This window comes from Asparagus officinalis, chromosome 10, assembly GCF_001876935.1.
Source record: "Asparagus officinalis chromosome 10, Aspof.V1, whole genome shotgun sequence".
Taxonomy (NCBI): Eukaryota; Viridiplantae; Streptophyta; class Magnoliopsida; order Asparagales; family Asparagaceae; genus Asparagus; species Asparagus officinalis.
Window position 1 is genome coordinate 10,978,951 of NC_033803.1, and position 22,850 is coordinate 11,001,800.

At 33.1% G+C, this 22,850-nt stretch overlaps 1 protein-coding gene across 1 annotated transcript in view; it reads left to right on the forward strand.

The window, feature by feature from the left end:
• The window catches only part of LOC109825038 (protein transport protein Sec24-like At4g32640), a 41,753-nt gene extending 19,547 nt beyond the window's left edge, over positions 1-22,206 (forward strand). Inside the window, exons 12-24 of the mRNA XM_020391727.1 lie at positions 3,864-3,940; positions 4,082-4,153; positions 4,310-4,393; positions 5,996-6,115; positions 6,227-6,295; positions 15,260-15,337; positions 15,513-15,651; positions 15,885-16,049; positions 19,573-19,718; positions 20,198-20,377; positions 21,047-21,135; positions 21,235-21,266; positions 21,648-22,206. Coding sequence (XP_020247316.1) covers positions 3,864-3,940; positions 4,082-4,153; positions 4,310-4,393; positions 5,996-6,115; positions 6,227-6,295; positions 15,260-15,337; positions 15,513-15,651; positions 15,885-16,049; positions 19,573-19,718; positions 20,198-20,377; positions 21,047-21,135; positions 21,235-21,266; positions 21,648-21,754 — 1,358 coding nt within the window. The 3' untranslated portion in view covers positions 21,755-22,206. The remainder of the gene's footprint in view (positions 1-3,863; positions 3,941-4,081; positions 4,154-4,309; positions 4,394-5,995; positions 6,116-6,226; positions 6,296-15,259; positions 15,338-15,512; positions 15,652-15,884; positions 16,050-19,572; positions 19,719-20,197; positions 20,378-21,046; positions 21,136-21,234; positions 21,267-21,647) is intronic.

Below are 22,850 nucleotides of genomic sequence, written 5' to 3' on the forward strand. Positions count from 1 at the left end.
TCATATTTTCAGTTGTGTGGTGCCATTGTTTAATAATCCAATGTTAAGATGCCGAAAAGAATAATTTCTAATGTGATGGCTGATATGGGGGACGTATCGGAGATATGTAATAAATATCAGCGACACATCAAATAATGTCTTTGTACATATCGTTAAGACACTAACGAATTGAACTATGAAGAAAGATGATATCTTTTGCAAAACGTTTACGGAAGAATTTGGTCTAAATTATGCTTTAATTCTTCTTCGCAATTATTTACATAAGTAGATATTTCCTTGGGGTAAGACCTTAATTAAACCATAAAATCCAGAACAATTTTTTCAGACAAATAAAATCCCGAATCGATATTGCAACATTTTAGTCAATTTTTTAAGGATGGAATGTCACCTGTTATATTGTGAAATTCATGATATATCAGTAAAATATTGTCAAAAAGCGCTAAAGGATATTGAGACCATCTTGTTTGCAGTAAACCTTATAAAAGGATATATTAGGGATTTTTAAAACAAAGATTGGTCCTAGTTCTCCAAATTGCCTATAAAAAAGGAAGACTTTTGAATTGATGGGGGAGAGGTATCTTTATCGGGTAGCAAAAGTGCAGAACAGGTTGCTGACTAGCATATTTTCAACAATGATCTTTTAAGGTGACAAGCTGCGAAACTGATACAAGTGGTCATGTTGAAAAGTTAATGGAACACATTAACATGGCTAAGCATATGAGAGAGGAATGAAAAGCTAGTGAGCCACAGTTGAGCTGATTCATTCAGGTGTAGCTAATGTAAGACCTACAACAACCTGGAAGCCAGGACAATAGTCCCTCTAAATTATCACTATTTAAATCTTAATAGTGTAGTTCTGCGAATTTGAACAAATGATATGTGAAATACTGCATTAACAGAAGGAATTCTGTAGAAACATCTTTCCCTTTATGTGTGTAAATAATTGAAATTGGCCTAACTATAGGCTTAAACAATAATGATAAACCAAGAAACACTTATAATGCAAAAGTGCAGATAGTTCAATCGAAGTCATTGTAACAACAAGTTGGGGAGTGGTTATGAGAAAGACACAAGGTTCTTTGTTCCTGTGCAGATTTGAAGGTCAAAGTAATTTATCTAGTATAGTTGGTGTATCTAAGGTGTATAAGTCATGCAAGTTGTGTGGGTATTAGTTGATTGACTGAAAATTTGGTGGATACATCAAGAAAGATGGACATAGCCTTGTAAGCAAAGTAGTGGAGCTTTGTCTTAGAGGAGAATTTTTTGAGGGAAGTGAAGTACTAAAACCTTTTTGTTAATTCTATTTTTTCGGAGAAACATCTTTTATAATCCAATGTACTAAGTTTGCTAACGTAATCAAATGATCGAAAAATAACATCACAGCTTGTAGTATCTATGTTTAAAATGTCCTTGTTTTGAAAGCCCACCAACGAACATGGTATTTACAAAATTACATGTGATACTAAACTTATTCATTCACAACAATAAGAAAAAAACACGGAATTAAGAAATGTCAAAGAGCATAATTGCGATTATGAACTTCTGCTGTAGTTACAATAAATTTATTGTTAGCTGTGGCCATTATGTCTGGGGGATCAATTTGTGAAAGAGGATAGAAGAAACTAAAAGAGACAATCAGAAGTGAGATAAGGTGATGTAGGAAAAGACACTAATGGAATACAATGCAATATGAAATCAATCCATCTACTATGTAAGAACAAGCCTAACCACTAGCTGAATGAACGCCCTCTATATGCTAGGTACTTATATGGAAATGCAGTCTTAAGTAGTGTAATGAATAGTTGGGCAATGAGATTCAATCTATAATAATATTAAAAAATAACTACAAGGTTATAGGATTAAAGAATTACTAATGAAAGTCACAATTAAATTATGGTTCTTCCAAGGTTATTAGGATTCACATCCAATTGTATAACCCTGCATACTGCCTGATAATGAATTGACTCTTGAGCAATTTTTTGTTAATCTCACATGGGTTATGATAGTCAAGAAGGTCAACCCATCACAAACAAAAAGTGAACTTAATCCACAATGGTCATAGCATGTTAGAATCAATAAGAAGGGGTCGACAGGTTGAAAATGGATCAGAGATGTCAGAAGATTGTAGATGGTGGAGAAGCCTACGGCATTGATGAGATCTGTTTGAGGCTGTGAGAGTATGACATGCTGTCAAACTTCGTTGGTATCAAAGTCAGAAACAAACAAGGTTTAATGGATTTGTGGGGATCTATTTTTTTTGTTGTGAGCAGAAATTTCCAAGCATAAGATGTTTTGTTGTGGCTGGAAAGTTAAAAATATGCTTGTAGCATTAATTTCTGCAACAGTTAAAACAAAAATTTGACGAACATGTCAGATAGGATATGATTGGAGAGCTAGATATGAGAAAATCACTTCTTATAATTAAGGATATGCTCCAAGGCAATCTGAAACAAGATATGTTGCTGGACTTCTGGAGCCTTATCCTATCGAATAGTACTGTTGTATACATTTTTAAAAAAAAAATTATACTGGAAACAAGCCTACTCTTATAAATAAGTATAACAATTTTCATGTATATCATTTACAACTGGTTAGAATTGTAGGGAATTACTAAAATCTTGTGTCCGCTAAATTCGTGTGTTATCCTAATATTAGGAGCTCTTTTGGTATGTGAATTAATGTTCCTTTTAGAAGTACATATCTGTTCAGAAGTTTTTCCACATGTTGGGAAAGGAATATCTGGGGCCTTTTCAAGGTAAAACATTATAAGATGGTGGCTTCAGGTGGGATTGGTGTGAATTTTTCTGTTCAAAGGGTCTTCTTCAAATTTGCTTTTTGGCTGAATGCTGAGGAAAATTTTCTCATTTTGTTTGTTACGCAAATGGTTCCTAACTCTTTTCTCTGACTTTGTCATTACAAATAGAGATGCTAAAAGCTTTATCCAATAGGACCACAGATATTGTTCAAGTTTGAACCACACGAAAGTGAGCTTGTAAGTCTGCCTTTGCTTGATTTAGAACATAGTTTTGCTACATCTTTGGGGTGAAAAAGAAAATATGGAAATGCGTGCATTGACAGTAAATATGACCCTATTGAATAAATTGTAATCCAGATAGTGGTTGAAGTTAAAGACCATGTCCATGACTACACATTCTTGTTCAAGCTTGTTCTTAATTTGAACTATGATTAAAGTTTAATGCTTGTAATTTGTGTCAAAGGGGTGTTTAAAAAGTGTCAGAAATGTGTCTGACAAGTAACAAAGAGCAGTTTGAGTTTGAAATATAAGTTAAAGACAGTTTTGAAAGTGCACTATGTGTTCAAGGAGTGTGTGCAAGAAGTACCTTAGAAATGTTGAATTTGATGTGTCCAACACTAATGTACTGCTGATACCTCCTGATGCTTGACTTTTTATTATTCACATAGCTTCGAGTGCTCTGTAAAACCAATTTGCATAATTTTTTTGGCCGTTGCCTATCTATCTTCCTGGTTTCTTTTGCATAATTATCTTCTGCAACAGATTTTTCACTCTTTCTCATGATTTTAGCACAACAGGCTCTAATTTAGTTTGTTCTCATGATAAATTACTCTGGGGGTACAAAGTGTGGCAGGACAATTTTCTACTACTTTATCTTTTTTAAAATCCAAGCAGTCCTCTTCATTGGGAGAAATGTAGATGCACCTTTCCTTCTTGACATATTCGAACTTTATCACAAAGTGAATAATTCGTCAAGTTATTTTATGTACTTTATAAGTTAGTGTTGGAAATTTATCGTAATTTGTGATATTCTATATCATTTAGTTCACAGAGTTTGGATATTTTTTTAAATAATCATCTTTGGATAATTACATTGTCTTTCTTTCAGTATTGCCGTCTATTGGAATTGGATCCCTTTCTTCACGGGAAACTGATGGGCGAACAAATATCAGTTCCGGAGAAAAGGTACGCCTAAAATTTGTTAAAATATGCCCCTCCATTATCTTTTGAAACTATTATAAATCTTACACAGATGCCAGTGTATTATAAATCTTACACAGATGCAAGTGCGTTTTATAATGATAATATCCTCCACTTGTACTTCAGGAGGCTCATAAATTGCTCCAGCCTGCAGACAAGGCTTTGAAAACTATGGCAATAGAGTTTGCTGAGTATCAGGTAACAGGCCCAAACTCGCTATATTGTTTCCAGATGACAATAGACTAAATCTGAATTTACACCTTTTTAAAATGCGAAAATGGCACTCTTATATGGGAATAAGTATTTTTTCCCCTCATATGGAAATGCTGAGTTTGTTTATGATATTATTACCAGGTTTGCGTTGATATCTTCATTACTGCTCAGACATATGTTGACATTGCTTCCATCTCCACCGTACCGAGAACTACTGGAGGACAGGTATAGTGTCCTCAACTAAATAATGCAGTTACATTCTGAAGATGCTGCGAAAACTATGAAAGCAGTATATGTTAATTTGGTGTTTAATGCTTTTATTTTCTGCTCTTTGGTACCTTCCTCTTTCTCGCTTTCAAAATCTGACAAATTCAAAATGAAGCATGTAAAAGTTTTTTTGCATGGCCACTTCTAGCCTAGTGATATCTATTCAATGTGGAATAAGAAAAGGCCATGAAGGGTGCCTTGGTGGCCTCTTTAATGCTCCCACATTCAAGGTCCAAATTTAAACATATTCAGAGTGAAGCACATAAAACCTTTTTTCCATTGTCACTTCCAAACGAGTGATATTTATTCAGCGCCAAAATAAAAAAGGCCGAGAAGGGTGCCTAGATATGGAGATGTTTGCGATGAAGATATAACAAGATAGTTGCAGTGCGACAGGTACTCGTATCTAGTAGTTATAGGGGAGATGACTGATATGGAGTCTTCCATAGTTCCATGGCTGGTGCAAGATGCATATTTCCAGCTCGTAGTAAGATGCGATAAAATACTAGTAATTAAGGGTTTTGATGACTGATGTGGAATCTTTTTTGGATGCTGTAAAATGCATGTTCCCAACTCTTCATAAGATGCTAGTGGAAAATCACGCTATGTGTGTGAGAGAAGGATTATGCAGTTCTGATAATCCCTTAAAAATACATAATATCATTACCCTATCAGCAGTGATATTAATAAGCATATATCATATGTAATGATGCTAATCCTCATTACTCTTCCTTTGTTAAGTACTAATCATAGAGGTGATCAGCTAATATAAGCCATACAAATCCTAAGCTGCTTTAGTCCCGTTTTAATATTTTGATGGTACGAATGTGTTCTTAAGTTGATTAAGAAATTGATGAGAAGTCAATTTGTCTTTAGGTGATGTAACAAGGGATTTAGGTCTAGCAAAAGATGATAAAGAAGTATAGGTGGTGAATCAATGGTTGGCGTTCTTGTGTCACTGTTTGCCCGAGGCGAAGCATGTTTCTGGGTCAATGCCCACAGTGAGATTCAAAGTTGAGTACGTCATATATTTGTATTTTAACCAGTTTTGGACTGAGAGATTTAAGACATCAAGCAGTAACAGATGCTAAAAAGAACCAACAGCTGAGTGCACATCCCCAGATCATGTCGGACTATGATCTGAGTTACTCTCCTGTTCAGATATACTTGGATACTTATTTCATTGGTATACGCAATATAAACTACATCTCGATTTAACTGCTAGCTTGCTTTAGTAGAGAATGCTGTGGCAATATGGAGGAAAAGCCATTAAATCCAGGTGGTATATGGTTGACGTATATCCTGGAAGAAGAGGGATACCAAACTTCTTGGGAAGAAAATACTCACATATGTCTTATATTTGAGAGTTCTTAGAAACCTCTCAAAACTAGAATTAGAATTCGACTATTATTTTTGACTTATTCATAGAGTATTTTCCTTCTCCAATCCTATATTTAATTCCTGCACGTAATCTGTACCCACAGCTAATGTTTCTTCCCTTTATTTTAGTGCTAAAAATGCTGTTCTTCAGTGGGACCTACTCTATTTTATATCTTGCAGGTGTACTATTACTACCCATTTTCTGCTCTTTCTGATTCTGCTAAGCTCTACAATGATCTTAGATGGAACATTAGTAGACCTCAAGGGTTTGAGGCTGTGATGCGGGTTCGATGCAGCCAGGTTGGTTTTCTATGATCTCAGCTTATTTCCTCACTCTGATTCTTATTTGTGTGACGAGAGTTCTTCATTCTTCCTCATTATCCCCACGTCTTAACAATTGTTAAATTTTAGGGTCTTCAAGTTCAAGAATACTCGGGAAACTTCTGCAAGCGAATTCCAACTGACATTGACCTTCCTGCAGTTAGTACTCTCATGCCATACCTTTATTGATTATTATTCTTTATAAGGCTTTCTTTCTTTCTTTTGACTGTAATCCTCAAATAACTGCATGATTGATCTACACTATTGTCATTAATGGAAAGATAAACTGCTATTTGGGGGCAGACATAGGAGATATTTTGGTGACGATATTTTAGGGCGTTGTAGTACCATCTAGATATAAAAGAAAGTTTGTTTAATGACGATAGAAACTTGATGAACAGTAACCTTCTCAAACGTCTTTGTTAAGCTCATCCAGCTAAATCTTGTAAGTGAAGCTAAAGAAGATTTATTATTGCATTTCATTTTTCTTTGTTATTACTAGTGTGCACCATGTACAAAGCACGACCCTCTTTTTTTATTCCCGCTATAGAAATTCTTTTTTTAAACACTACAATATTTTTTTGTTAAATGCTACAATATTTTTTAAAATGGCACAAGATTCTGTTTTTGTGCTACAGTGATATCGCTATGGTAATTCCATGTATTATTTACTGCAGCATGAATAGTGAATATTTGAATCCTCCTATAAGTATAGAGGAGTAGATTACTTATTATTCATTTGGCTGATGTTATCATATCCATCCATCCAACTTTGTACTAATATGTTTTCTGCAACCTTTTCCACCGGCCATCAATCAATGCCTTTCTCCTGTTGGCTATTCTTAGGAAAATCCTGTTGGCTATTCTTAGGAAAATGTTTCATTTGAATTTGACTTTCTTTGAATTCCATATTTTGTTTAATGTTATTATTGAAGGAAGAATAATGGATATAAAATAATAATAAATGTTTAAAGATATATGGGAAATAAAAGCTATCCTTGAAGGAAGAATAACGTGGTACAAAAATAAATGCTTGAAGACATGGGAAATAAAAGTTATCTTTAGTGATCTTTAGATTTTCTCTATTTCAACATGGTCAGCAGAAGCAATTCTATTGGTTAGACAATTAAAAGAAAAGACTTATTTCATCGATGTAATGTCAAGTAGTGCTACCTCTCTTATTGAAATGGTAACTATATTATTTCTCTTAGGAACACTGTTTTAACGTCTTCCTGGATAAATTATCTGGAATTCTAAAAGATTCCATTAAAAGCTCAAGCTATGCAAGGGAGAAACTTTTATTGTCTCTTCATTACTGTGCCATTCTCTTTATATATCCTTATTTGTGGTGGTCATCTTGCTGTAGCGCAGGGTGTTTTCGATACTCTCTAGCTAATAGTTTCACCCCTCTTATTATCAAGAGGTTTATATTAACACTTCCTCTAGCACTTTTCTTTTTTACGAGAACTATTGGATGTTCTCTTGGTTGCATAAGCCCAAACTAATGACAAAGAATGTACACTGAACCCAAATTTGCAAGCCGTAACTAGAACTTGTATAACCCTCTAGATGATTCATCACAGATTTTTGAATCAATATAATATTGAATTATTAATTCAATCTAGACAAGTAAAAGACAAGATAAAATTTGAGAAAATAAATTCTGTAGTTGGTTCTTATTAAATATTGGGTTCCCTTAGCTTGTTCAATAATGTCAAAGGAGTCTAAGGTCTATGATGATTTGAATCTATGCAACAATTTAGTTCAAACCCCCTACATGGTTAAAGTCAATAAAATAAAGACGATTCGTTGAGATATCCCTATATAATATGATCTATTGGACCAAACTAGAAGGATAAAGAGACAAGACCAACCAACCACTGAACTCTATTAATAACTAATTTCTAATTGATTAGATTTTTATTGTGGATGCAAAAGGATTATTTTTCAGCATTGCAAACTTGTGTTATAAGCATGTAAAAATTTAAATTTAAAGGGTATTCTTTCGGTTATATTGAATAATTCATTGCTTAATCACAAGCTCTGCATTTCTTTTTTCTTTTAGTGTTTCTCCAATGTAAAATGATAAAACTAAACTATTGTACTTCGGATCTTCTATAGGCAACCAAGGAGTCAGACTTATAGACACCTAGAGTCTGGGTGGCTAGCTAGGACACTAGGCGGTTTATTATTATTATAATGATTAATAATAAATGCCAATTGTATAGAAAGTGCTAGGCGTCATTAGGCACCGGACTAACACCTAGCGCCTAGGATTACTTTCTATGTTAATTGGTGGCAGAGGAAGTTTTACTAAAGGTCAGAGGAGGTGTTCATAGATAGTGGAAGTGTCCGGAGGACTCCGGTGAAGGTTGAAGGACGTTGAGGCTGCAGCAGAGGAAATCAAGACTAAGACCTAAGCCTTGCAGTTCGGGTAAGCGGCCCACACACCGTTAGGTGCCCTAGGCGGCGCCTAGGCGGGCTTGGTGATTGCTTTTTAAAATATGACTGTTGTTAACATAGGCAATGTTGACCAACTTCAGATCAAATGAGCATGCTGATTATCCAACATATGACCTCTAACAAACTTTAGTATCCCCAGTACTTCCCAGCTTGGGCCGAATGACTATGCCACTGACGGCGGTAGTAGCTAAATAAACTGGAAGGGAAAGCCTGATGATTGAAGGGAAATATATTATTTTACTCAGAATTCTGAAATGCTTTTGTTTTTGTTTTTTCTTTAACTTTTTTTATGTTTACAAATATACTTGTGTATATGTGATAAATAGATTTTAGGTTATAATTGCATTAGTAGTAGCGGTTGTGGTGGTGCCATGGTGGTGTTGGTGGGTAGTAATAACATTACCATAAATTTTAGATTACAATAGTAAGTGATAGTAGTGGTTGGATGGTGGTGTTGGTAGTTAGTAGTGATATCATTACCATTTAAATGTCTTTTAGTGTGTGAGTGTGTGTATTCCTAATATTGGTAGCCTAAATTAGTTAAATGCTAATAAATGACACCTGATTTAACCGTGACGTGCTTCTCATCTCTACTGCAAATTTGTTCCAGCACTTTTGTTTTCTGATAAACACGGAGTTAACATACTGACATTTTGTATGCTGCTGAACTGACAAATGAAATATTGATAGAGAAGATGAGAAGATCTAGGTTGTACATGTATGGGTACGGGACATGGAAAAGTTGTAAAAGGTAGGGCACAAGGACACTGCCACCTTAGATTGAATCTAAGGATGCACCTTTAGAATTAGATTATACGCAATCAATTTACTTGATCCATTCCGTTCATTTTGATTTATATGATTCAGATGTCATATAATTAAAAAATTAGGCATATTAGGTTGTATTTTCTAATGCATCAAGTGATAGTAAAATTAACGGTTTTATGACAACACAATCAAAGAGACAATAAAAAATATATGCTAGAAGTATTCAAACATGATTTTTATTTTATAGATGTTTTAAGACATTTAGATCATGATGAATGAAGCGGATCGTCCATTGAAATAGTCTAATCCATGCATCGAGAGGTGCATTCTTAGATTCAATCTAAGATGACTCCTTAGAATCATATTTTCCTATATATATTCTTAGGAAATAAAATGATCAAGAGACTTGGGAAGTGATTGAAACAAAGGGTTAGCGTATTCTTTTCAGAATTTTGAAATAAAGTCCCTAAGTTAAACTTAGTTTTACATAACTACAATGAAAAGATTTTCTAAGAAATTTACTTTTGAGTTATGCATAAAAATATTTTTTGAGTAAACAAATTAGATTTAATTAGATTGTTTAAAGATATCAACTGAATTAATTCTATATTGACTTCTTCAAATTGGCAAATTGACTGAATATTATGAGTTTATTCATTGCAAACCTTTACGAGAATACAACTCGTCCTCTAGGATAACCTAGGGGTTTAAAGGCTTGTTGTATGTGCTAAATATAACTGTGATTCCTGCAAGACTAAGTTAGGATTTATTTTTTTATTTTTAATTTTTATTTGTATTATTTATTTATTTTGCTAGAGAACTAACAAAAGCTTAGGTATGGGGATATTCGATTATTATATTTTAAATTGGGCTACTTTAATGGACGATCCGCTCTATTCATCATGATCTAAATGTCTTCAAACATCTACAAAATAAAAATCATGATATGTGAATATTTCTAACACATTTTTCATTGTTTGTTGTGTTGTCATAAAACTGTTAATTTTACTATTACTTGATGCATTAGTAAAAACTACCTAATATGCCTAATTTTTGATTTACATGATATCTAAATCATATAGATCAAAATGAACGGAATGGATCAAGTAAATTGATTGTATATAATCTAATTTTTAATGTGCATCCTTAGGTTCAATCTAATGTGGGCTTCTTAGATCCATATATATATATAATATATATATAATATATATATATTTATATTTTATATATATATTAATATGAGAATAATGAGCTTGAGAGCTAGCAGTCACTCACCCGTGGAGCTGTAAGTTATATAAATTGAGCCCCTAACTAGTCACATTCAGTGTGGGGCTTACTGTATATACTTGGCATTTATGGGAGAGGTTGAGTGCTAGCTCACCTCTATTATTCTCTCTCCTATACTATTAATAGTTCGATTGTTTAGAGGAGATTTCCCTCCTTGCGCTATGTGGGAGAGTCTCACTATCGCTCTATAAAGTAGGCAGGCAAATCGTCTATCAACTCACTACACTCATAACTTTATGAGGTGGTAGGAATTTGTCACATAGGCGTCAAGGAGGAAATACCCTCCCTATGAAAAGGATATCCCATTATCCGATATATATATATATATTATATAGTATTATATATATAATATATAATTATATATATATTAATATATAATATATATATATAGTTATAGTATATCCTAGTTTTTGTGCACATGCAATGCACGTGGTTAAATATCAAAATTATTTATTTTCTTACTATAAAATAAGTCAGATTCATTTTGAGTTAAAATCTATAACATAGATTATTACATTTGCCATAAATTTTATTTAAATATTTTAAAAAAAATTTGTGAAATAGATTTGTGTTAAACAGTGATCAATATACTTTTATATACTTGCATACACAACATTATTTTTTTTAATTTATATATATCAAACTTCATGAAACATATTTGTTTATTGGATCAAATCATCGATCTCCAATTTGTTTATCTTAGTCATAAAATGTAGTGTTAAGTTTGAAAAAATACAATAATATATTATTGATGTGTTAATAAATATATAACCAAATACTTAATATTAAGATGGATTATATAAGTTTAGCACAGAGCACATACTTTTCACAATACTGCAAGATATCTTAAATATTGATAGATTTAAAATAAAAAAATAAATACTAAAGATTAATGATATTTCTAGTATAATTTTATATGACAAAAGCATTCACATAAGCATATTTAAAATTTTGCGTGAAAATTCCTTCAAAAAATTCCTAATTTTACTCAAAATTAGGAATTTTAAGCTTTACTATAAAATATTCAAAAAAAATTTATCCTTTATTCCTTCTTGTTTCATATTTAATTGAGCCGATATCAATTTTTCTCCACCTTTATCTTTATCCTAGGCAATTCTACAGTAATATCTTTATCATCTCAAGCAATTGTGATATCAGGTTAGTACATAATAAGGAGTAAAAGATATGATAAGAGTCTAGAAATATATTAGGATATAATTGGATCAATCAAATTATATTATTACTCATAATTGATATGTATTAGAGACAAAATATGTTGATAATTTTAAACAATAAAATAGACTGTATGAACGCTCTAACATAACTCTTTTAGTGTAAACAACCCTGATCAAGACTAATTTTAAAAATCTCTTGGGGTCAGGAATAAACAACTAATAAGTTTGCAGTGAAAGCTAGTGGAACGTAGTATATTCTTAAGAATTATTAATTTTTACTTAATTTATTTATAATGATAGGATCTCATTATTAACTAACTACAAAGCATAGTACATTATTTTTTTATTGGACGTTCAAGACAGGCAGAGGACCCATGTGAGTTTGCATCGCAATGAGTGTTATATAATTTAAGTACAAAGAAAAAAGAAGAGTTGATCAATTGTGTAGTTGGCGTGGAGTTCTAGTAGCTTAATTTGGGTATGCGGATATATTATAGATGGAGATGGAGAATGGTGGTTTGAAAACGGTGGGTGTGTGTGGGTAATTAATATATTTTTTATTTGTGTGATTTTCTTCGTTCATTTTCAATATATTTGTGGTCATGTGGATATCTATATAGCTATAATATTGCTACTCTCTTTTGGTTTTTCTGAAAGAGTATTAGTGTAAAGAAAAAAATTTAAATTATCTAATCTGGTTAAAGTAGGATCATATAAGTTAATCATATATGTGAAATTTATTTTAACCAACACTCATATGTAAGTATTACAATTGACGTTGAGATCTAAGATACGTGTGAGATTTTCTTTGATTTTTATACAAATAGCATCTATTTAAATAATAATATTATAATTAAACTCTGTGATCTAAAAAAAGATTAAACATATAATATAATCAATTTCTTTAAAATAATCTAATATAATCTTATAAGGAAAAAATATATGAAAGTAATGTAAAAACTGATGTAATTTTATAATTCATAATTTTTAAACAATCTAATCTAATCTAATAAGAAGAAAACAACAAAGACACATACCTGTTGAAGGAGATGAAAGTGCTGCGAAAATTATTGTAATTTCTTGATCTAAGAAAAGATCAATCATACAATATAATTAATTATTTTAAAATAATCTAATCTAATAAGAAGAAAATAGATATGAAAGTGCTGTGAAAATTATTGCTATTTCTTAATATAAAAAGATTAAATATAAAATATAATTAATTACTTTAAGATAATCTAATCTAATTTAATAAGAAAATAATAAAGACACATCTGTAAAAGGAGATGAAAGTGCTATGAAAATTGTTATAATTTTTTAGCTTATATATATTAGTATGTAATGTTGCATGTGAGAGGATAATAATTGTAAATAGAGTTCTATTTAAATAATAATAGTATAATTAAACTTTAAAACTAATTATGCACTACCATGAACTACTTGAATTTTAGTCGGTGAGAGATCACTATGTTGTGTCCTCAAATCACAGCCGTTTGTTTTAACTTTCGTTTTTTATTTTTGAGAATGATTTTGTCTCTTCAATTTGTTTGATGGATTTTGCTAATACCATGTCCACATTATGTACATTTGTAGGTCTGCACTGCTCCTGGGTTCGATCTTTAGAGTAGACATTATTTTACCTCGTTAAATTGTTTGGTTTATGCATATACGCCCTTCTGGGTTCGATCTTTAGAGTAGACATTATTTTACCTCGTTAAATTGTTTGGTTTATGCATATACGCCCTTCATCTTGTAAACATTTGTGAATTTGTTATTTTACCTCGTTAAATTGTTTGGTTTATGCATATACGCCCTTCATCTTGTAAACATTTGTGAATTTGGTATTTAATAATTTCATTCAGATTTACATTTCAATTTAAACTATATCTTTATCTTCATACTATGTATATTTAATAAGAATTCACCAATTTATCAACTTCCTCTTACTTAATTAGTATTTGAATTTCAAGGGTATTTTTGTCTACCGAAAGATTTTTTCAAACTCGTGCTTTTAAAAAGGAGTATGATATGATGTATATATATATATATAGAGAGAGAGAGAGAGAAATATGGGTATGTTTGGTACCAAGCACAAATTTTGTGTTTGGTAGTGAGGTGGCACAATCCCTTCCATTCATTTAAATAGGGGATCACATTCACATGGGTTGAGGAGTGCATGAGGATAGGCAATCATTTGAATGAGTGGAGGGGATTATACCACCTTACTACCAAGCACAATTTTTTGTGGTGGCACAATCCCTTCCATTCATTTAAATAGGGGATCACATTCACATGGGTTGAGGAGTGCATGAGGATCACATCTATTTCTTATATATTGATGTTATGTGAAAGAGAAAACAACATTGATCCTATGTAAATTATTGTTTTTATATATATATATATATATATATATATATATTAAAACAATAATTTACATAGGATCAATGTTGTTTTCTCTTTCACATAACATCAATATATAAGAAATAGATGTGAACTGTAGAATAGACATCCAAGAAGTGTATGAGAAGTGTTTTAAATTAAAACATGTATAATATGGTTGAGTATATGCCCAAATAAACATATGCATATATCCAAGAAGTGTCTAAGAGGTTTGGGTACGGGTACGTGTCGGGTACAGTTTCCTAGTAGAAATACAGGTAACATAGGAGAAAATGAAGGAAAACTATGGGTTTAAACAAAACCAAGAGCCCAACTTTTTGTATGTCTTTATCTTTGATAATTAAGACAGTAAATGCTTGTTGTGAAACCTAATTGTATGCCATGGATGGATGAGACTTCTTGTATACTTGTTCTTTCTACTTCGACCTGTGTTTGAGCAACTGCTGCTGTTTGATATATATTATAGAAGTAACGTACTAAGATTTCTTTCCATATTTCTGGGTTTGACATGATATGAAATGCTTACAAATGAGAAGAAAACCAAGAACAAAATCTCAAGCAATTCTAAATAATGATGACATCATTTTTTTTGTATGTAATTCTCTCTCGCCTAATGATGTTGCCGATTAAGGCATTGAATTCTTCTCTTGATCTTAATTTACAGTTAAGAGAGGGTGACTCCTATGTGTTTCTCTAAGTAATCCATATTCAAATCAGAATAAGCTTTAAAGTCCTTTAATTCCCAGTGCTTTCTGTATATCTTTTTTCGTTTCCACTAAACATTTTACTTCAATGTCATTACTTAACTCAGGCCACTATCTATAACTTACAATTATCATATATGAGTTAGTCTTTTGTTTTCCTTAGAATTACTAATCAGATATTGCCTATTTTAACTTCTCAGAAATATTTAGTCTGTTTATGCCTGATTAGTTGCAAAGTGGTTGGAATAATTAATATTTACCAAGATTTAATAGTATGAAAATTTAGCAGTTTGCTTTAGTTCTTATCATGTTTGCTTTTAATGCAGATTGATTGTGACAAGGCCATAATGGTAACGTTCAAGCATGATGATAAGTTTCAGGAAGATTCCGAATGCTCTTTTCAGGTACGGAATGTATCTTTATTCAGTGACGAGTGTCTGAATGATAATTACCACTTCGGCGTGGTTGCCCCATGAATTAGTTTGGTGCTGCTTTTGGGTATTAGAAGAAGAAAGATTGTTACTTTCAAGAAGTAATCTTAGACATTTCTATAATAACTTTGTTCTTTTTTTTGCCCAGTGTGCCCTTCTTTACACTACAATCTATGGACAACGAAGAATTAGAGTTTCAAATCTGTCGCTTCCTTGTACAAGCATGCTTAGCAATCTGTTCCGTGCAGCTGATTTAGATACACAATTTTCTTGTTTTTTGAAGCAAGGTAAATTTACCTACAGTTTATTGTTGATGCTTGTGCTGTTGATCAAGTATTTTACATTCTTTTGGCAATATAACTATTTTCTCAAATGAAATGGAATGCTTTGAAATGGCAATTAAACTTGTACATGATCTAGTTTTGCTACTGTACGACTATGAAATTTTCTTGTAAAGTTCTTCGCTTTACATATTCGAAAGTTTCGGAGAACTACATTAATATTATTATCGTCTTATTAGCTGCAAGCGGCATCCCAGTCAGCCCTCTTTCTCATGTTCGGGAGCAAATTACAAATCTTTGCATCAGTATCCTGCACTCCTATCGTAAATTCTGCGCCACAGTTTCATCATCTGGACAATTAATTCTTCCGGAAGCTCTCAAGTTTCTACCTCTATATACCCTAGGTATGTGCTACTATCTTCTAATCTGTCATACAAGTTGATGAATATGCTACTTCATCTTTTTTTTTTATCAGAATTGTTTTTCTAAAGCATATGCTAATGCTATATGGAATGTAGCGTGTATGTCCGTCTGTGCGCTCACTTTGTGCATATGCATATTCTTGGCTTCGTATTTCAGTCAGTGTGTGAATGAATTTGTGGTTCATGCTCTTTTAAGCTGCATAATTTATTAACTACTCGCTAACGTTATTGATGCATTTCAACCTGTGGAACATTTTAAATTGGAGGTGGTTATGAATAATATAGCTATATCTTCAAAATTTAAGGCCGTTTATATATTCGTAACTTCCATATAATTCTATACGACAGCTCGTATGGCACTTCACATCTCGGTCTACAGTAATTTTGATTCTATGTTTATATTCACTAAATGTCTTAGATAATTTGTCACTTTTAACTTTTGCATGAGTTTGTTTATTGTTGAGCATCTACTTTACCTTTAGTTACTTCTGAAGTCGTATTGGCTCTATCTACGATGTATCTTCCATTCTCATTGACTTGTTATTGCAGGACTATGAACATTTAAACTATCGTTTTCAAGGATAGTTCTCGTCACTATTACCTTGAACAATTGATGTATAGTATTTGACTCACCAAGTATCTTCACCATTGACCTACAATTCTTACCTACTTGACAACCGTCTTCTTGAAAAGCATCATCAATTTTTTATTATAATGCACTTGAGCTATGTGATTATCTCTAGTAGGTATATCCGAGGCGTGTTGATTTTGCAGTGTTTAAATGTCAAACCTTATCTAAAGGGATAATAAAAGAATAGATAACCTTATTGTAGATGACATGGACTACAACCAAACAGACTTCACGGGAAGGTTAATGGGGTATTCTAACACCTGGTTCTGTCACAGGAGAATGAAAGATTTATAGAAATAATTTTAGCTAGCTGAACATGCTTGGAGTATCTATGTCTATAATTGTGCACAATAAATCATATCCAGTACATTGTCAAGCTTCTACTCGATGTTGAAAACAGCAATAAAACATAATGTGATGCACTGATGCTCACCTCCCGTTAACGAAAAGCGACAAAAACATAATGCATAACGTAGGTTAAGTGATTTATTAATTATTTAAATATTTATATGAACAATTCATAATGATTTTAATAATTATAATCATCACAATTTTCATACCAAATAATATAACATCACAATTATCAAATACACTCCCACAATTTCTTAACATAAATTAGGCATTATGCTTAACAAACATTCTGAAAGCATCAATTACTGCAAGTTCAAACCAAAATCATGTAAGCTTTAACAAAATGAGTACAATAATTAATTGTAAAGTAATCAGCAAGGTTTTAAATGTCAGCCGACATATCGGACATGTCGGCCGACGTGTCGGTTTGAGGGCTTGAGCGACATGACGTGAGCGTTTTCAACTCGTATGTCGGTTTTCAGGGCTATATCGGAAATATCGGGCATATCGGCTGATTTTCAACTTTGAAAAATCGGCTGATATGGCCTATTTTTTGATCTATTTTTTGTTATCGGGTTTGGGTTTAGTGATAAAAATCCAATCTCGTTTGACCCGTTCTCATGTTTAAGGGTTTCTTATGAACCCGATAGAAAGAAAAGAGAAAAATTAGGGCTGTAAGCTTGCAGCGGACATGTGAACCCATCACTCCTTTCATGAACGACGACGCCCTTCCCCCACCTCCATCTCGGCCTCCCGTCGCCCATTTGAATTTAGGAATGTTTAGATTACATTTAGGACATGACATACATATGTGCACCACCCGATATGGCAATCCAATATTTAGTCCATATCTCCCGATGTATCCCCGATTTTCGCTATCCGACATGGATTTCAGCCGTCCGACATGAACTCGACATCCGACATCCGACATTTAAAACCTTGGTAATCAGGATAAGTACATAAATCAAAATTATGTCAAAATCAGTTTATTCAGACCAGTGTTTTAATCTAAATTAAATTCAAGAATTATACTTAATTCAAAAACAACACACTAATTTATCATTTTATCTGACTTCTAAAAGTAAACTAATTATAAAAAAAACTAATTTCAAAACAATCTATAGTTTATAATTTGAAATCTTAATGAAAATAATCAGCCAAAAAAATGGTAGTAAAAATATCAGCCTAAGAGACAAAAGAAACTTAGTGTTCAGTTTTGTTGGCGTCAAAGAAGGGCAGCTGCATCCTCGCCTCTCAGTAAGTTGCCTTTGTCACGTGGCTTTCATTGTCGCTTGGTATCCTTGCTCTGTTGTTGTTCTGTTGGGTTTCCTGCAAGTCACGAGAAAGCGAGAGTTTGAAGACCATAAGGGAAAAGGGGGGATCCACCAAGTACTAAACCCTGTTGAGGACTATTGTGCTTTACCAGATGCTAGGGGGACACGCTCTGTATCTCTTGTTAACCACAAATAACCAACTCTAAGCTGATCCTACGCCTTTTTCTCAATGCAATATAGTGGAAAAGCATTGTTCGATTAAGAAAAACACTTTCATATTTCACAACGCATTTTTTTAATACATTGCTTTGAATCATCATTTGTAAAGTTGGTACTTTTGTAGGAAAATTCTCAAATAGGTAACTAGCAAGTATTAGCCAGATAATGAATATGATAAAATAAATTCTAAAATAAGTAACTAGTAAATAACTAAGTATTAGCCAGATAAAGAATATGATAAATCAGACTTCTTTTTAGGGTTTTTCTTCTAGGGAACCACCGCTTACTTGGGCCCCTATTTCACGTTACCACCCTTGATTATTCAAATTTCGGAAAACCACCCGTATCAACCATTTCTTCAACATATAACCACCCATGTACAGATGTACTTTCCCATTAATTTTTCACCCCAAAAATCATAGTTTTGACAGTTTTACTCCTATACTAGTTTAAGCTTCGTTGAACTTTGGGGATCAAAGTTCAATTATATTGAACTCTGGGTATTGAAATTTAAATCTTTGTTGAAATTGAGTATCCAAATCATTAAATTGAGGTATTTAACTTTGATACCCGAAGTTTAACAACATTAAACTTTTGTAGAGGTAATGAAAAAATTATAATTTTATGGATGGAAAAGTACATGGGTGGCTGTATACTGAAGGAATTGTAGATAAGGGGTGGTTTGCTGAAATTTGAGTAATTAAGGGTGGTAGCATGAAATATAGGCCAAGTCAGGAATGGTTCCCTGAGGAAAACCCTTAATTTTATATTTGTTAAGGGGTGGTTTGCTGAAATTTGAGTAATTAAGGGTAGCAGCATGAAATATAGCCTAAGTTAGGGGTTGTCCCCTGAGCAAATGCTTCATTTTATATTTTGTTACTAGTCTATTTTTTTGATACTTAGTTTAATTTCAACTATATACTATACTCTCTAGTGTTGCTTTGTATATTTTTACATCAAACATTTGTTGCATGTTATTGAGGGACTTGATTAAATGCAAGTATTCTGAAATGTTATTTTCTGAATGTAGCGCTGGTTAAAAGCATTGGGTTGCGAAATGACGGGAAGTTGGATGATCGCTCATACTGGATCACTCGGGCTGCATCACTTTCTGTTTCTTTGGCTATTCCATTTGTATATCCTAGGATGATATCCATTCATGATCTTACTTCCAAGGTACAAATGGGTGTATTAATTTCTCACCGTGTTCCTATTGTGTCATAAACACGTGTTCATCTGCCTCTTTGGTCTATATATGCCTTAAAGGAATTATTCCTGTAGAAGATTTAATCATCTTGTACTCATACACAATACAAGCTGGTACCCTGGTCGTCTGGGGGGAATCACTGCACTTTCTTGAGCAAATTGTGCTGGAGAAATGAGGTAGTTTAGTATACCTGTTGCATGGTTGCTAGATTTGTGTGAAGATCTTTGCTTGTCCATATTCTAGCACCAAGTATTTTGCAGCAGCTTGGAGGGATGATGTCATGTTGACAGCTATCGTAGATTCTTAGTTTTTGTGAAGTTTTCTCTACAGAGAGTTGTGCTTGAAAGTTGATACCCTCTTAGTTGGGAAAGGGTTAATTGTGATAATGTGTGTCTATGTTATCCAAATAAAATTTTATGAATAACGTTCTTCTGCTGTCACCTAGCAGGAAGATGAGGGCTCAATAATTTCTGCAACGATTCCACTTTCTAGTGAGCATATAAGTGAAGAAGGAATTTATCTCCTAGAAAATGGTGAGGATTGCTTAATCTACGTAGGGAACATGGTGAACCCAGATATCCTTCAACAGTTATTTGGAACTTCTTCTGTTGAAGGCTTTTCATCCCAGGTAAAAATCTTCAGTTATCTTGTGAAATATAGAATTAACACTTGTTATTATAAGTGTTCCTTTTTTCTTTTCTTCTTTTTTCCATTTGAAATAAACTTTGGTATACTTTATTTCAATGGAAGTGTAAATCAGCCCAGTAGCATCCTCTATAAAATTATATTCTTTCATAGCTTGTGGCCTAAAGTCAGAAAATAAGCTTCACTTTTCCAATAGGACAATCTTATTTATAACCATCTACCATCTGAAAATGAGTTTCCATATTTCCAATAGAACAATCTTATTCATAACCGTCTGATGACAATCTACCTATCTATGGTGTTTTAGATGGAAGATTTGTTGCTAAAATGCTTCATATTTTGTGCAAAACTGTCAAACATGCTGCAACTTAGTTTGTTGCCTAATGACAAAACATTGGGGCAAGTCTGCTGTTTAGTGCTTGACGTCTTTTATTTTGCAAAAAATATAACATCGCTTGTAAATGGTCGCATCTTTCGTTTTCATGCTCATCTGACTCTCCTAGCCACATTGCATGTTTGGTTTTTCCCCCCTTTTCAATACAGGTATTATGTAAGCTAGTTATGTGAAGTAATGTTTGTTAAATTTTTTCCTCTGTAAACAACCTTGGACATTGGTTTCTGCCACCTAAAACATATTTTGTGCTTTTTTCAGCTGGTATTACAGCAATTTGACAATGACCTCTCGAAGAAACTAAATGAGGCGGTCAATGAGATTAGGCGCCAGAGATGTTCATATTTACGGTAATACACATTCTATTTTCTCCACTCTCAAGAGTTTATTGCCATTGGCCAGTGATGAATTTGAGGATTTTTGTTTTTGTTTTTGTTTTTTGGATGCAGTTTGCAGCTATGCACGAAGTCCAATCCATCAGGTCAGTAGAAAAAGGCCTTTTGATAAACTTTTCCTGTTCATCTTGCAAGAACTGATCTTATTGTGTTGCTGCTTGATAGATGCCTTCATTTAGCTAGTCTTGGTGACTAGATTAATTCTAAAAAATATACATGCATGCACTTTTTCCCCCTACCTACTCCAAATCTTGTGAGGGAGGACCATGTCCTTGTATGATCTGAATTCCAACTGAATTGCTAACCAAATTTGATCAAATTCTTCTTTGCCATGTTTAAGTTGAGATCTAAAAATCTAAATCATGGATATAGGTCTCCATATTTAGTTGTGTCATTTTAACCTGTTTGTTAAAACATTTATATTTCTTCAAGCACACTAAAGAAGATACTAACTGTATTCTACGCAGGCATGCTATTCTTTTCATATATGATTGAGGACAAGGCTCCTGGTTTCCTTTCCTATGTTGAGTTCCTTGTACATGTCCATCGGCAAATCCAAACAAAAATGACATGAGCCCACTGTGTGCTTTATAATTTTCTTTTGGTTTGCGCGGAGCATTTGATTTGTAAATGTTGCCTCCTTACTGAAGATGGGAAGAGGACTTGAGCAAAAATTCCGTCTAGAATTTCCTGATCCTGCTTGCTGAGGGCACAATTACTGCTCTACGGTCTTAATTAAACTCAAAGAGATGTATTTTTTATTTTTCTCCGGACTGTAGTTTTTTCTCACAATCTATAAAAATGATAGGCTTTGGAAAGAGGTGATACAGTGAGAAATAAGTAGGAAATTGCAGCTTTCCATTCATGAATCCAGTTTTTTCGAAGTTTGGACTTGTTATGGGTTTGATGTAAGATGAGGTGTGTAACGTGGATAGGAATCTATATGTTAGGCGATTTATACAAGCATGGTGATTGATCACTGTTACTATCATCAATAGATGAAATTTTCCTGTTCTTGTTTATTTATATTAGTAAGTGAACTTGTTTCTCATGTGTAAGTGCCTTACTAATCCACCGTGCGAACCTCTGGGCTTTGTCTGATTTAGTTATACTGGATTTGCTGCTGTGTGTTGTGTAGAGCCATGTCAACTTTGGACTAAATATCAGAATAAATCCTCAATTTTGGACAATTATTGGACGGCCCTGTCACCTTCGGAACATCAGAGAACCTCCTTAAGACCATCTCCAATGGCTAACAATTGGGTATGTTATTGGGTGCAATGGCTAACAATTGGGTAGGCAAATGAAAAGTAGGAGAGAGAAAAGGCAAAATTTGCCTACCGGTTAATTTTCTCCAATGGTACGGCTTGTCAGCAGCTTCCATTAAAAAAAAAATGCATTAACCAATCTCCTTGCGCCACGTCAGCGAAGCTGGGACATTGAGATGGACACAGGCGCGTGTCCATCACAAAAAAGAATCTCTTTTGTTTTTTTTTGTTTTTCTTTCTTCCATTATTTAAATAACTTTTTTTATATCAATAATTGCTCTAAATTAATTATTTTTTTCACCCTTATTTTTTATTTTTCAAGGTCTATAAATAGAGCTTGAGTTTATGTTATTTGGACAAAAAAAAAAAAAAAATCAAGTTTTTACTCACTTCATTCCTTAT